General features: G+C 35.9%; 1 protein-coding gene across 1 annotated transcript in view; it reads right to left on the reverse strand.

Annotated features, from left to right (window-relative positions):
* phldb2b (pleckstrin homology-like domain, family B, member 2b) overlaps positions 1–14,133 on the reverse strand; it is a 299,785-nt gene that overhangs the window by 41,730 nt on the left and 243,922 nt on the right. Inside the window, exon 17 of the mRNA XM_039745516.1 lies at positions 5,498–5,705. Coding sequence (XP_039601450.1) covers positions 5,498–5,705 — 208 coding nt within the window. The remainder of the gene's footprint in view (positions 1–5,497; positions 5,706–14,133) is intronic.

Below are 14,133 nucleotides of genomic sequence, written 5' to 3' on the forward strand. Positions count from 1 at the left end.
AAACGTATGTGCACACATGAGTTGAGTGCAGATGTAATTATAAACCTTCGTAAATGTTATAAATCAAGCATGACTTGATAAAGGCCAGCTAAGAGACTAAATAAATGAACAAGTCCAAGGCTGCCAGGTTTTCAGCATCCTTTCTGTTTTTTGACCACAAATCAAAAATAAGTCCAAACAATCCAATAATAAAAGTACTGCCAACTAACTGGTTAAGGAATGGTATTTTTGATTATACAGTATATCACATTCTTATTTTTAAAAACAAGCATGTAGTAAATTAACAGGAAGTTTCGTGATAACCCACCCTAATCACAGCCAGATAACCATCACTGCTGGCTAAACAGAGAATGCCAATACTTAATTTAAGATTTATTCTAACTCTCAAAAAAGCAAACCTTAAAACAAAAAAAATAGTACAACCGAATCTTTACAATGCTTATTACTTTATTTGACTTGAAATTTATTTGGAATTTCTTTCTCCCAAGGAACATAATCAATTAAAGCAGTAAATCAGGTAACACTTTAGGCATTTATTAAAATTTGAAACTGAAAGCTTAAAATTTAAACAAATATCTTAAAATCATTCCTGAATAGCTCAAATATTTTTAAGTTTTTCTATTTTGTTTTAGTTGCTTAGAAATAACACGCTATTATACAAATATAACCTGTCACATGCCTTTGTGTATGTACAGTGAGTTTCTATACAATGCAAGTAACGGTAGTAGAAGTAGCAGCAGTAGAAATAAAGTATCTTAAGTGGACACATACTTTTATATACATACAGAAATTTTCTAAGAATGTCAGGCAGTTACTATAGTGCTACAATATATTTTTACCCATTAAGTCCTATTATAAATCATGAGTATAAAACCCATGGAAAACATTAATAAGAGGAAAACCTACTGTTTACTTTTATTTATATATCATTTAAAAGCTAAGAACATTATACATTCAAGAAGACCTATATTGTATGCATGTTTAAAATTTAAATTTTACAGAGATAAAGCATCTCGCTATTCTAAGTAGTAGTCTATGTATAAATCACTTCATGCTATTTTTTTTTTTTTTTAATAATTGGACATACGAGCATGGCATTAGATGTTAGTCAAAGACTGAAGAAAACAAAAAATCAAATTACAAACTAAAATTTTAATAATCTGAAAGTTATATAAAGTTTAAAAAGGAAAAAAGCTAAAAACTTAAAACAAATTTACAATGCAACAAATGTCTGTGTCAAAGCAAATGTAAATAGTTTAATATTATAATTAATTGTTAGATAATTACCCTAACATATTCGCGGACATTGCACCTGCAGACCAGCACGCCTCAGAGATAAAGACTGCTCCGTTTCAAAGTCAGCAAATATATCCAAACTTCAAAGGGTGAAATCAGCTAGACAAGAATTCATATTACAAAGTCTTCCTCAGATGTTTGACCAGCATCACTGACCAAATGAAAAAAGATCATGATGACAGAAATTACTGTTAGAGATAGTGAATTCTCCTGAAGTTCTAAAAGAACTGTTTCCTTTTTCCAACTAATTACATTTTCTGTAATATGACTCTGTGTGCCCTTTGGTCATAGAGTCTGTATAAAGATATTCTGAGTAAATGCGTTAACCCTTGTGTGTCAAGTCAGAAAAAAACTCTCCAGAAAAAGTGATACAAATGTCACTCTGCTTGAGTATTTCAGTAAAAACTGTGCTTTGAATTGAAACCTAATTCATGTCTTTTAATTCAAAATACAACAGAATAAAAACAAAGAAAAAAAATTTTGAACAATATTTGAACCCCTTTGACATTTATACTGCTGCAATATATATTTTTTTATTTTAAACAAATTATATATATATATCTCAAAATGGATTAAATTCATTTTTTTCCTCAGAATTCTACACACAACACCACACCCCATAATGACAACGTGAAAAAAGTTTACTTGAGGTTTTTGCAAATTTATTAAAAATAAAAAAAACGGAGAAATCACATGTACATAAGTATTCACAGCCTTTGCGCAATACTTTGTCGATGCACCTTTGGCAGAAATTACAGCCTTACGTCTTTTTGAATATGATGCCACAAGTTTGGCACACCTATCCTTGGCCAGTTTCGCCCATTCCTATTTGCAGCACCACTCAAGCTCCATCAGGTTGTATGGGAAGCATCAGTGCACAGCTATTTTAAGATCTCTCCAGAGATGTTCAATCGGATTCAAGTCTGGGCCACTCAAGGACATTCACAGAGATGCCCTGAAGCCACTCCTTTGATATCTTGGCTGTGTGCTTAGGGTCGTTGTCCTGCTGAAAGATGAACCGTCGCCCCAGTCTGAGGTCAAGAGCGCTCTGGAGTAGGTCTTCATCCAGAATGTCTCTGTACATTGCTGTAGTCATCTTTCCCTTTATCCTGACTAGTCTCCCAGTTCCTGCCGCTAAAAAACATCCCCACAGCATGATGCTGCCACCACCATGCTTCACTGTAGGGATGGTATTGGCCTGGTGATGAGCGGTGCCTGGTTTCCTCCAAACGTGACACCAGGCATTCACATCAAAGAGTTCAATCTTTGTCTCATCAGACCAGAGAATTTTGTTTCTCATGGTCTGAGAGTCCTTTAGGTGCCTTTTGGCAAACTCCAGGCGGGCTGCCATGTGCCTTTTACTAAGGAGTGGCTTCCGTCTGGCCACTCTACCATACAGGCCTGATTGGTGGATTGCTGCAGAGATGGTTGTCCTTCTGGAAAGTTCTCCTCTCTCCACAGAGAACCTCTGGAGCTCTGACAGAGTGACCATCGGGTTTTTGGTCACCTCCCTGACTAAGGCCCTTCCCCCCTGATCACTCAGTTTTATACGACTAGCCAGCTCTAGGAAGAGTCCTGGTAGTTTTGAACTACTTCTACTTACGGATGATGGAGGCCACTGTGCTCATTGGGACCTTCAAAGCAGCAGAAATTTTTCTGTAACCTTCCCCAGATTTGTACCTCGAGACAATCCTGTCTCAAGAGGTCTACAGACAATTCCTTTGACTTCATGCTTGGTTTGTGCTCTTACATGAACTGTCAACTGTGGGACTTTATATAGACAGGTGTGTGCCTTTCCAAATCATATCCAATCAACTGAATTTACCACAGGTGGACTCCAATTAAGCTTCAGAAACATCTCAAGGATGATCAGGGGTAAACAGGATGCACCTGAGCTCAATTTTGAACTTCATGGCAAAGGCTGAGAATACTTATGTACATGTGCTTTATCAATTTTTTTATTTTTAATAAATTTGCAAAAATCTCAAGTAAACTTTTTTCACATTATCATTATGGGGTGTTGTGTGTAGAATTCTGAGGAAAAAATGAATTTAATCCATTTTGGAATAAGGCTGTAACATAACAAAATGTGGAAAAAGTGATGCGCTGTGAATACTTTCCGGATGCACTGTATATATAAATATATAGTGAAGTTTCTAAACTCTTTTGGAACCCCCCCCTAATGGGATGACACGACAAAGTGCGTACTGAAGAGCAATTGCCACGTCTGCGAGAGACTGCTTATCAATTCCCGGGACAACCGCAGGCTTAGGGCACTGCAGTGGAGAGCCACAGAAGCAACTATGAGCCCAATCGCGGTCACGCTGTAAGCACCTGTCATCGATGGGTGATGCAAGGAACATTATAAATGCAGAGAACAGTATTATCTCGTCACTAACCTGGTCCGACCCTGCCTGTTGGCTGTAACTGTGTATAGGAGAGTGGTTGATCCAGCTACAATAAATAACTGTGCTGTTCCTGTTTCAAGCTGAATAAAGCTGATTTTGCTAAAGTACTGAGACTCAGCCTCGTGTTTTAGGGTGCAAGATAGTGGTTATCTAGTGGCTATATAATCTGTTTTTTTTTCCTTCACAGTAACACATTAATGCATTCTACAGAGGTGATTCATGCTTATAAATAAATAAATAAATAAATAAATAAATGCATGCTTATGGCTACTTATTGTGGAGCATTTAAATCTGGGATATGTTATTTTAAACAATACTACTTCCTTATGGCAGCCGGAAAATCGAACCATTCAACACTATTACAATCCACTTAACTTGTCCATGGTTCTATTAGGCAACTGCTCCTCCCTCTGGTAAGTCTCCCAGAAATCAAACCCCCATTACAACTGCCCTCCCTTTCTACAGTGATATTCTATCACTTTTAAGAGTCATTAAACAAAGCTTACCCATGTTATAGACAAATCCTTCCACAGGAGCAGTTTTGCCAGTAATCTGCCATAATCTCTTTATGTCGACAACTTAACTTGTCTGCAGCTAACTTCATAAAGCAAAGCCAAGATACATGTGGGGTAGTTTTAGTTTTAACAGGAAACAACATATCACTTACAAATGTCACCAACAACATAATTATACCTGGTTCCTCTAGGGATTTTAGTAAGCAAGTCTCCTGCCTGTCTAAAACTCATTTACTGCATTTCTTTCAGAAAGTGCCAAGCTATTTATGTAGATGAAACATGGAGAAAAAATTTCATATGGTTTGAAGAAGCATGTTGGAGCCAATTAAAAAAAATCATATATAGCCTATTGCACAACATTTCACAACTCTTGGTCATAACCACAATGATCTATTTTTATTCACTCACAGGGTTTCAAAGATACCTTTCAAAGACAACCAGAACAAGCCAATCTTTTTTGACATTCACTCTTGTTCCTCACTCTTTATGTCTCCTTCTGGCTTGTTCCCTCTTTCCTATATAATCTGTTTTTTTTTCCTTCACAGTAACACATTAATGCATTCTACAGAGGCAAAATGTTAGGTCTCTCATCATTTTTTTCTTTTTTCAACTTGGGAATAGCTTTTGCTTGTTTTCCCTTTCCACATATACATTAACATAGCCCCTCACATATACATAACGTCATGGATAATAAGAGTTCCCAGAAAAAAAAATGAAAAGAGATAACAATCAAATGCAAGAAAATCCAAAAAGTAATACAACACTATGTTAAAACACCAAATTATTTCAAAGCACTGACCTCTCAACCACAATTTTTCTGTAAATTTTCCTCTATACTATGAAGAACAAATTCAGGATTTACCACTTCAAGTTACTGTGCATTTCCAGGCAAAGATATCTTTGGTGGTGATGGTGTTGGCATAGGTTGTGGGAGGAAAACACTAATACATAAATTCAAGCAAAATGTCATCAACAATCTCTAAACTAAAAACATTCATCATGATTTGTGGAAGAAAGTATTTTTTGAAGCCTCAGATTTTCTATATCTTAGTGATTCTCAAATCACAAAGCAATGAGCAGTTCACATTTTTGTTGAAGTGCCCTAATGAACATTTTAATCTTTGGCCACCTGGGGGCAGATTAGATTCTTTTTTTTTCTTCCAATGTGTCAAGCTTGTTACTGATGCCATGTATTAAACAAATTGTCCCACAAAATCATGACAAATTGACATTGTCTGCATGAAAACTATAATCAAATTCTAGAAATGTAACATTTACCTTGAGACATTATCGGGAGAGCAAGCAGAAATGCTGGTTTCCATACTATCAGAGCTATCGATACTCAGTGTATCAAATGCACGCTCCTTGTATCCGTTGTCAGCATAATGGAAAGAATCCAAATAAACATTAGATTCAGATGCCGTTCTGTTATAAAAGTCAGGCAAACGTTGTCTTTGTTCTTCACTCATATGGTCATGATTATGCCCTAATGGAAAATGGAAAGAGAAGGGGAAAGAAAAAAAGGTCGGTTACACTGTTTTTGAAGTACTTAGGATGCATTACCCCATAGCACAGAGGAAACATAGAAGCATTTGCCATATGAAATAAAAAGGTGTAAAAATGTATAATGTTAAAAGTGATATATGTTTTATGACTTCAAGGCTACCCTCTAAAATTATTTTATGACATTTCACAGAAAGAATATTACACAGAAACAGCATTTTACCTACGATTAAAAGGATAATTTCCATCTTAATGCCAATCACTTAAATAAACAAAGGCTGCATCAGTACTTTTTAACTTTTTGTTTTTCAAGGACAGTTTTAAATGAAAAGAAAATGAAGCAAATTAAGAGATTGTAAATAAGACATAGAGCAAATAGCTTAAAATTAAAATTTAGAGCAGCAGACTTAAAAACAAGAGTTTTGAATATAAAGCACAATAACAAACTTTTTTTAAGTATTCATTTGCCCCATAAGCAATGCTGTTGGGCATTAGATGAAAAACAAAAGCACTGAAGCGTATCTAATATTAGCTGTGTTTCCTGGCTTTGGCAATGGGCTTCACTTATATGTAGTGTCATCGGTCAATCTGATGTTTCAGAAGTACTATGTAATTACTGCAAAATTTGTATTTTTTTTTAACCAGGAGCGAACATTAGTTCATTTGAGCTGCTTACTGTTAAACATGCTATACACAATTGTCCTTGAGTGGAACGTTTCTGCTGTAGATCAATTCCCGATTTTCCTAGTGACTTGGCTTTTGTTGATGGTAACTGCAAACCAGAATTTTACAAGAAAGTGTATTCATTTGAATTGAAACACGTAGTCAGTAGGAACACCTTGATGGTGTTGGTGTGAAACAGACTGTAGCAGACTCTGTAGTAAAGGACTTTGTCAATATCAGTGTTCGGCAGATTAATTCAAAGCTAAAAACAGATACAAATCTTAAATCTCCATTATCATCAAAGCCTAAAATTGGTACTGCTTAATTACACATTGGGTTCTAAAAAATTGCCTACCAAAAAAAAAAAAAAAAACACGAATTACTTGTACTCACTTAAAAGCACCACCCTGTTCTCCTCTTATCATATTTTGAAAAACAGCATCCCTATCAGCTCCAGAAAAAACTGACACTTCTATCTGTTCAGTCAATGCTTGGCTCATTAGTTAATGTTTTGTTTTTAACTTCTGTTGTTTTTTTTTTTCTTTCTAAAGTGTTTAATGTTGATTAGTGCTGGGCGATATGACCAAAATTCTATCTCACGGTATTTTTCAAAATTATACAGTATTTTTTCCCCATGCATGAGTGGATGTTAACAACATTTGCCACTGCAATTGCTGCAGTAGACTGGCTAAGAATAACCTATTCCACTGTCATGAGAACTGTACATTGTACAGAAAAACATATTGATGTGCACACGTGTATTAATACAGGTTTGCATGACCCCATAAAGTGATAGTTTTCAAGGGGGTGGCACTAATGAAGAGAAGGAATCACATTGCATGACAGGTGCAATCAAAACATAGAACCTTTTTATTTAACTAATTTTTCAAACAACTTAAACTATTATTTTAACAACATATTTTCAACCATCCAAAGAGGCTTAGTAAAATATCCAGAGGTGCTTGTCAAAAGCTGTATTGCACTGAACATGTCTTAGAAAATAAAAAAAATAGTACATATTTTTTGTAAACCAACTACACTTTTTGTTAATGTTAACAATCTCTGTCCACTGACACGTTAAAGTGACTTTTTAAACAACTTTGCCATCATTAAACTGCATAACATTTAAACTAATAAATAATAACAATAAAATAAATAATAGTGCAACTTCCAGTAATAATACTATTACGTCAAGGCTTCAAGCCCAGGTACATTACACAGTATTCAACAAAAAAAAAAATAAAATAAAATAAAACAAGTGCAACTTGGTGATGACATTTTTACCAACTGAATCATCATTATGGCAAATTGCATTAATATGTACCTTGCTTTAAGCTAAGCTATATACATAAATAATAAAACTGCAACTTGCATTTATAATGTTATTTGTGGTATATCAGGTCCGTGACTTCCAAAAAAAACGGCCAATTTTTAAATACAGTTCGCCGTGTCTGTCTCCATGGGCGCAATTGCATGACCGCGGGGAGTTGATGAGGTGATTGGGGCAAGTCACACCTGCACGTTCTCAATTGGTTCATCGGCTTTCTGCGGTGTGTGATTAAGGCAATGTAACCACGGAGACATATATTTATAGGCTGACAGGATAGGAGGAAAGAAAAAAGAAAAGATAGAACAGCAGGAGGTTAAAGAAGGGAAATGGCAGTCATGGGAGATGATCCAGACACCAGGAAGGAGAGGGCAGCATGAGCTGGGTGAGCCGGGGAGACAAAAGGTGGTGGGTTGCGATCAGATGAGGAGAGAGACTTCATTTTAACCTCTATTTTAAAAGATTTATTTATTATGGATTTTGTCCCCATGTTTCACTGGTTTTATGGATTTGCTATTTATTTGGGTACTGTATTTTTTAACACTGCACAATGGACACTTTTGGTTTTACTTTTGACTGTTTTTTTTTTTTTTTAATTTTATTGATCTTATTGAAATCACACAACATTCCATACAAATAGATCAATTTTATAAGAATAGGATTGAAAGCAAATCAACCCCCACCCTTGAGAAAGAGAGCACGGGCAGCAGAATAAAACTTAAACCTAGTAAAAATAAGTAAATAGATACATTAATAAGTGAATACAGATAAATGGAGAAGAAAAAGAAAATGGGGAGTGAATCTGCTTTCTCAGTGCTTTAAAAGCTTATTCTAGAATGTGATTGATTAGATCCTACCAGATTTTGAAAAATGTCTGCACATATCCTCTAAGTGAGAATTTTATTTTTTCCAATTTCATCCAATATATAACATCAGTTACCTACTGACTTAAAAGGGGAAAGTTAGGATTCTTCCAGTTGAGCAAGGTAAGTCTGCATGTCAATAGTGCAGTAAAGGCAATCACAGTGTGTTTGTCCTTCTCCACTTTAAGCCACCTGGGAGTACACCAAATACAGCTGTTAATGGGTTAGGAGGGATTGTGACACCAAGGCTGTCTGAAAAGGCATTTAAAAATTTTGGTCCAGAGTGGTGTTAATTTGGTGCAGGCCCAAAACATGTGACCCAATAAGGCTGGAACTTGATTGCAGCGTTCACAGGTTGGATCTTGTCCTGGAAACATTTTGGACTATTTTAAGTGAGACAGATGTACTCGATATATAATTTTGCGTTGAATAATTGCATGCTTTGCACATATGAAGCGCGAGCGAATTCTCTGCATTGCTACGTTTCACTCTTTTTCTGAGATGTTGAATGAGAGTTCCTTTTCCCACTTACCTCTTGGATCTTTGAAAGGGAGGGACTGTAAAATGGTTTTATATATTGCAGAGATGCTGTCTAAGTCTTTGAAACTGATCAATATTTTTTCCAGCATAGGTGAGGAAAATTGGGCAAATTCTGTTTAACAAAGTTTCTAATTTGAAGATAGTGAAAGAAATGTGTTGCTGGAAAGTTAAATTTAGAATGTAATTGTTCGTAGGATGCAAAGACATTGTCTATGCACAGATCTCTAAGTGATTTAATCCCAAATGTTTTCCAGACATTAAAAACTGCATATGTTTGCAAGGGTTGGAAAAAGGTTGTTCTTGTGCAGAGGTGCCACAGATAAAAGATTCTCTATCTTAAAATGCTTCCTACCTTGGTTCCATATTCTGCGTGAGCGAAGCACTATTGGGCTGTTAGTATATTGGCGATAACTTGCATTTATAACTGTCACTGTTACAACTTTCCACCATCCCCTGGCTTCAATGAGATTTGTCAGCTCATCTCGGTCATAACTGTCAACGGTGGTTCAACAGACTCCCATGTGGGAAGAGAGAGTCTGTAGGGGACTGGCATCGTCACACTATTACACAGTATTCAAGTATTCGGAAAAAATAAATAAATAAAACAAGTGCAACTTGGCTTGCAGTATTATTCAGTTTTATAGAAACAGTATTCACACATTTGAACCTAATAATGGTCCACATTTCGGCAAAAGTTCTGTGTCATCATGTTCAACTCTATCGTCTGCTACAGCTTCAGTTTTGGAATGTTCTCTGTCTATTTTCACCGCTCAATACCTCCAGTAACGCATATACTCTGTTGCATGCGTGTTGAGCGGTGTAGCAGTGAAAAAGGTCCCCCCTTAAATAGTTTCCTGCTGCGCCACATTCAGAACGTTGTTTAGGCTATTTAAACTGGTGCTGCGGTATAAGAAAAATCCATATCATAACAAAAATAAAAAACGGTTTTTGGTATAAATAGGTATACCTCCCAGCACTGATATTGATTGGTACTACAAACTTAATGACGATATGCAGGTGAACAACTGTGTTGACTTTTTCAAATATGTAAGACTATGCCTGGTGAAAAAAAGTAGTATAATTAGTTTATCTCAGATATACTGTCACATATGGTGTACATATTAAAGTGAAGTCAATGCTTGGCCAAGAGCATTATGCAACCACTGTTCGTCTGCTCAAATCTCACTTCGTTGATTATGTCAAATATAACATTGCAATAGGCAGTGTTAAGCAAAACAGGCAAGTTTAATTTTTTAATACATTATGCTTCATGTGCAAGTTTGCACACGAAAGACCTGTGATGGGGTCAATTTGTGCAACAGAGGGGTGGGGATGGATCAATTTAAAGGTGTGGAAGGAAATAATTTGAAACAGGCACTCCCCACTGGAATGCCCCGATTTAAGCAATAAAACACAGGCAGGAGAAAGTGTCAATCATTATTCTTTATCCAAATCTTGCAAGAGGCAACAAGTGCATATCTTATTAGCAACATGTTACAAAGAAAAAAGTGTCCTCTGCTCTATATGTGTACAATTCTTTGATTAGGTCACTACTCAAAAAAGGAATTCATTACATAATAAGAAAACTTTTAACAGTATTGGTTACACCTAGTTGCTAATGGGACATGGCAAATGTTGCTGCCTTAAATGACCACAATTTGATTGATAGTCTTGTTAGCTATAGGATGTATATGACATTTTAAATGCATTATTTTTATTCTTATTTTAGAAGACTTGCGAGTTCCATCCAGATTTATCCTGTTTTTAAAAGAAAGAGGAAGAAGATCTAATATAATATTTTCTCTTAAGTGGTTACATAAAATAGCAAGAAGTACATTTATCACAGTGAATAATAAAATAAGAGCATCAGCTTTTAAGCAAAAGCTCAGAAGGATATGAGACTCAGATACATGCTAGGTGCACATTGGACCAAAATTCAAATTCAACTCTTACAAAGACATCATTAGAGGCAGGTGTTGGAACATTGTACCATAAAAACTAAATGCTGGAGTAACAGTCTTAACGACCTAATCTAACGAGTAAGCACAGCTTGTGTATCAAAAAGCACAACAAATGGAATTTTATCATAATAAAACCTCCTGGAAAGAGACATGTGCCACATGCAGTATTGACAGTTAAAAGTTTATTTGGGGACATCTAGATTTTACTGAAGTTCATTAAATAAACAAACACATAAACAGAAAAATAAATATGTATATAAACACAACCATGGTCCAAACACACACACACACACACAGATACCAAAATGACTAAAAAGGAAGAAAATGTAAAAACTTCTGACTTGGCAATCCCAGTCCCAGTGAGGCATTATACACACATATTACTGTTGGTATACAAAGGAGCCCAAGTAACACTACCTGGTATACTTCTACTGTATAATTTGTTGTCTGAAAGCTGTGTTAGTGTGTCAGAGAGAGGATGTGCAGAACTGTTTATAATTATACTCAGTTTTGTTTTAATTCTCTCCTTCTCTATTACCTCCAGGGGGTCCAAAGCAAGGTTATTATAGTTTTGCCTTTTTAAATTACTTTTTATTTCTAGATTTTTTCTGACTTAACTTGGAAATTCTGTTTGGTTTTCCTTCATCTTGTATTTTTACTTTTAATTTAGTTTTTATTTGAAATATACATTTTTATTTTATTTTTATATCTGTTAGTTTCAGTTTTATTTTTAGAGATACTATGGAGTTTAGTTTTGTGTCACTATCCGACAGAACTCTAGACTTAACGGGTTTGGACAGGAGTTTAATGTTTGAGGAAGGTTATTACACTACAGTACATGGTTTATTATCTAGTTTTGTTTTTGTCTGATAAAAACAAGCATAATCAAAACCAGATACTGAATATGAACAATTTTATGTAATTTTATAATTCTTTAAATATTTTATATGTTTTGAGCTGAACAAATGTGCACAGACTATTGGCACTTTCATCTTCTATTTATAGCCCAAAATAGGTCAATTTATAATGAAATTTAGGTGAATATTTAAGGTTTCAGGGTTTTCTTACTTTAAATGTCTACAGCACACAACAAATCCTGCTCAAAGACAATGTGCTTATAATGAATGCCTCCAATGTTGCATTCAAAACTATCCTATACTGGGCTGTGTTATTTTCTAACAGCCATATTGATCTCTGATCTCAGGCAAATACAAATTATAAACAGAATTTTGCCAACTGTAGGCCTGAAAAGATATAAAAAAAAAAATCAGAAAATAGATTCTATTGTGTTCAGACAGGTGTGATCATGAAATCATGGGGGCTTAGGGGCTTGAATGAGTCTCCAGGCCCCACCTAACTGCATTGAGGGAAACAAAGAAAAGCAGGCATGGAGTGTCAAGGTTAGGTATAGTGAGACTTGAATAGTCCATGTAAAAGAACAGTAAACCCTTAATGAGCAGAGCAAGAGCAGGCAAGGGGTATATGGACGGCCACAAAACAACAAAGGCAGCAACTGAGATTAGGAACAATATACACATTTCCTAAACTTATTTATAAAGAGCAGTACTTTAATAGTTTCACTTAGTTTTAGTTTTTCATTTCGGTTTTGTTAATTATATTATTACAGTTACGAAAATGCTTTTTTAATAATGGTTTCAGTTTTGATTTTAGTTTTCGTTAACTATAACAACTTTGGTTCAAAGCCTGCCTCTTTACTTAGATTGTTGATTCTGTGGAGACATTAGGAAGTTATGTTAACAGCTGAGAACACTACAGCACACAAAAAATTGCACTGGCCATCACAGAGTTGTAGAAGATGTGAAGGATGTCTCTATCCACATTAAAGGAACGCAGTCTCCTAAGTAAAAACACCCTGCTCCATCTTTTCTTAAATAGATCCTCTGTGTTCTGGGACAAGCCCAACTTGTCATTGATGTGGATTACCAAACAACACCTCTACAAATCCACTCCTGGAATAGTGACTGGACACAGAGATTCGTGGGATACAGCAAAAGCCTATAACCAGTTCCTTGGTTTTGCTGATGTTAAAATTCAGACAATTCTCTTGCACTAAGAAACAAAGTCCTTTGCCTCCTGACTCCTGTACTCATCCCCAATGTTAATACACCCCATAAGCTCAGAATGATCTGCAAATTTCTGCAAGTGACCTGACCTGGTGTTGCATTTATTGTTGGTGGTGTACAGTTTGAAGAGAAAAGGACACAGGACCGTTCCTTGTGCTGCTCAATAGTTGTTCAAGTCTGTATTAGAAACAATCATTGAGTCTCACAAACTGCGGTCTATAAGACAGAGAGTCCATTATCTAGGACACCATAAGCTCATTCACCTACAGATCTCTGAGCTTACCCCTTAACAGGGATGTCTTGATGGCACTGAAGGCGCTGGAGAAATCAGAAAACATAATATTCACAGTGCTGCCATCATTGTCCATGTGAGAATAAACCTTGGGGAGGAGATAGAGAATTGCTCCTCTCTAATCTTTGTCCAATAGGCATAATGCAGTGGGTCCACGTGGTCTAACACAGGCATGTCAAACTCACTACCATTGGTGGGGCGCTGCGACTGCCATACGTGTGTCAGTGGGCCACACTGTAACAAATACTATTATACTAAGTTACTGTAACTTTCTTTTCAATACTGAAAACTTTAAAAAAATGTAACACTTAAAGTTTAAAGAAAAGCAATTTATTCCCATACAGTCTCTGTACAACAGAGTACAATTAGAGTCTTAGCTTCTTATCTAGGTCCTTATATACAAGTCTTATAGTCTGAGATCTATTTTTTTTTTGTGCTGACAGTTGGCATCTCTTGTTAGTAACCAGTTCATCAATATCAGGCTTGTGCAGCTGCAACTTTTATGAGTGATGAAAGGTGCTCGACAGTAAGTCTTTATCGATGTGGAGTTTTGGTAGCTTTCATCATTAACAAAAACAATTGCTCACAAAAGGCAAGTGCTTCCGAACATAGACAGTACTCTCGATGCCAACTTATGGATCTCGACATACGAGGGTGGCAGGTAAGCATACAAGCCTGGCA

The sequence above is a fragment of the Polypterus senegalus genome, chromosome 2 (genome assembly GCF_016835505.1).
Source record: "Polypterus senegalus isolate Bchr_013 chromosome 2, ASM1683550v1, whole genome shotgun sequence".
Lineage (NCBI taxonomy): Eukaryota > Metazoa > Chordata > Cladistia > Polypteriformes > Polypteridae > Polypterus > Polypterus senegalus.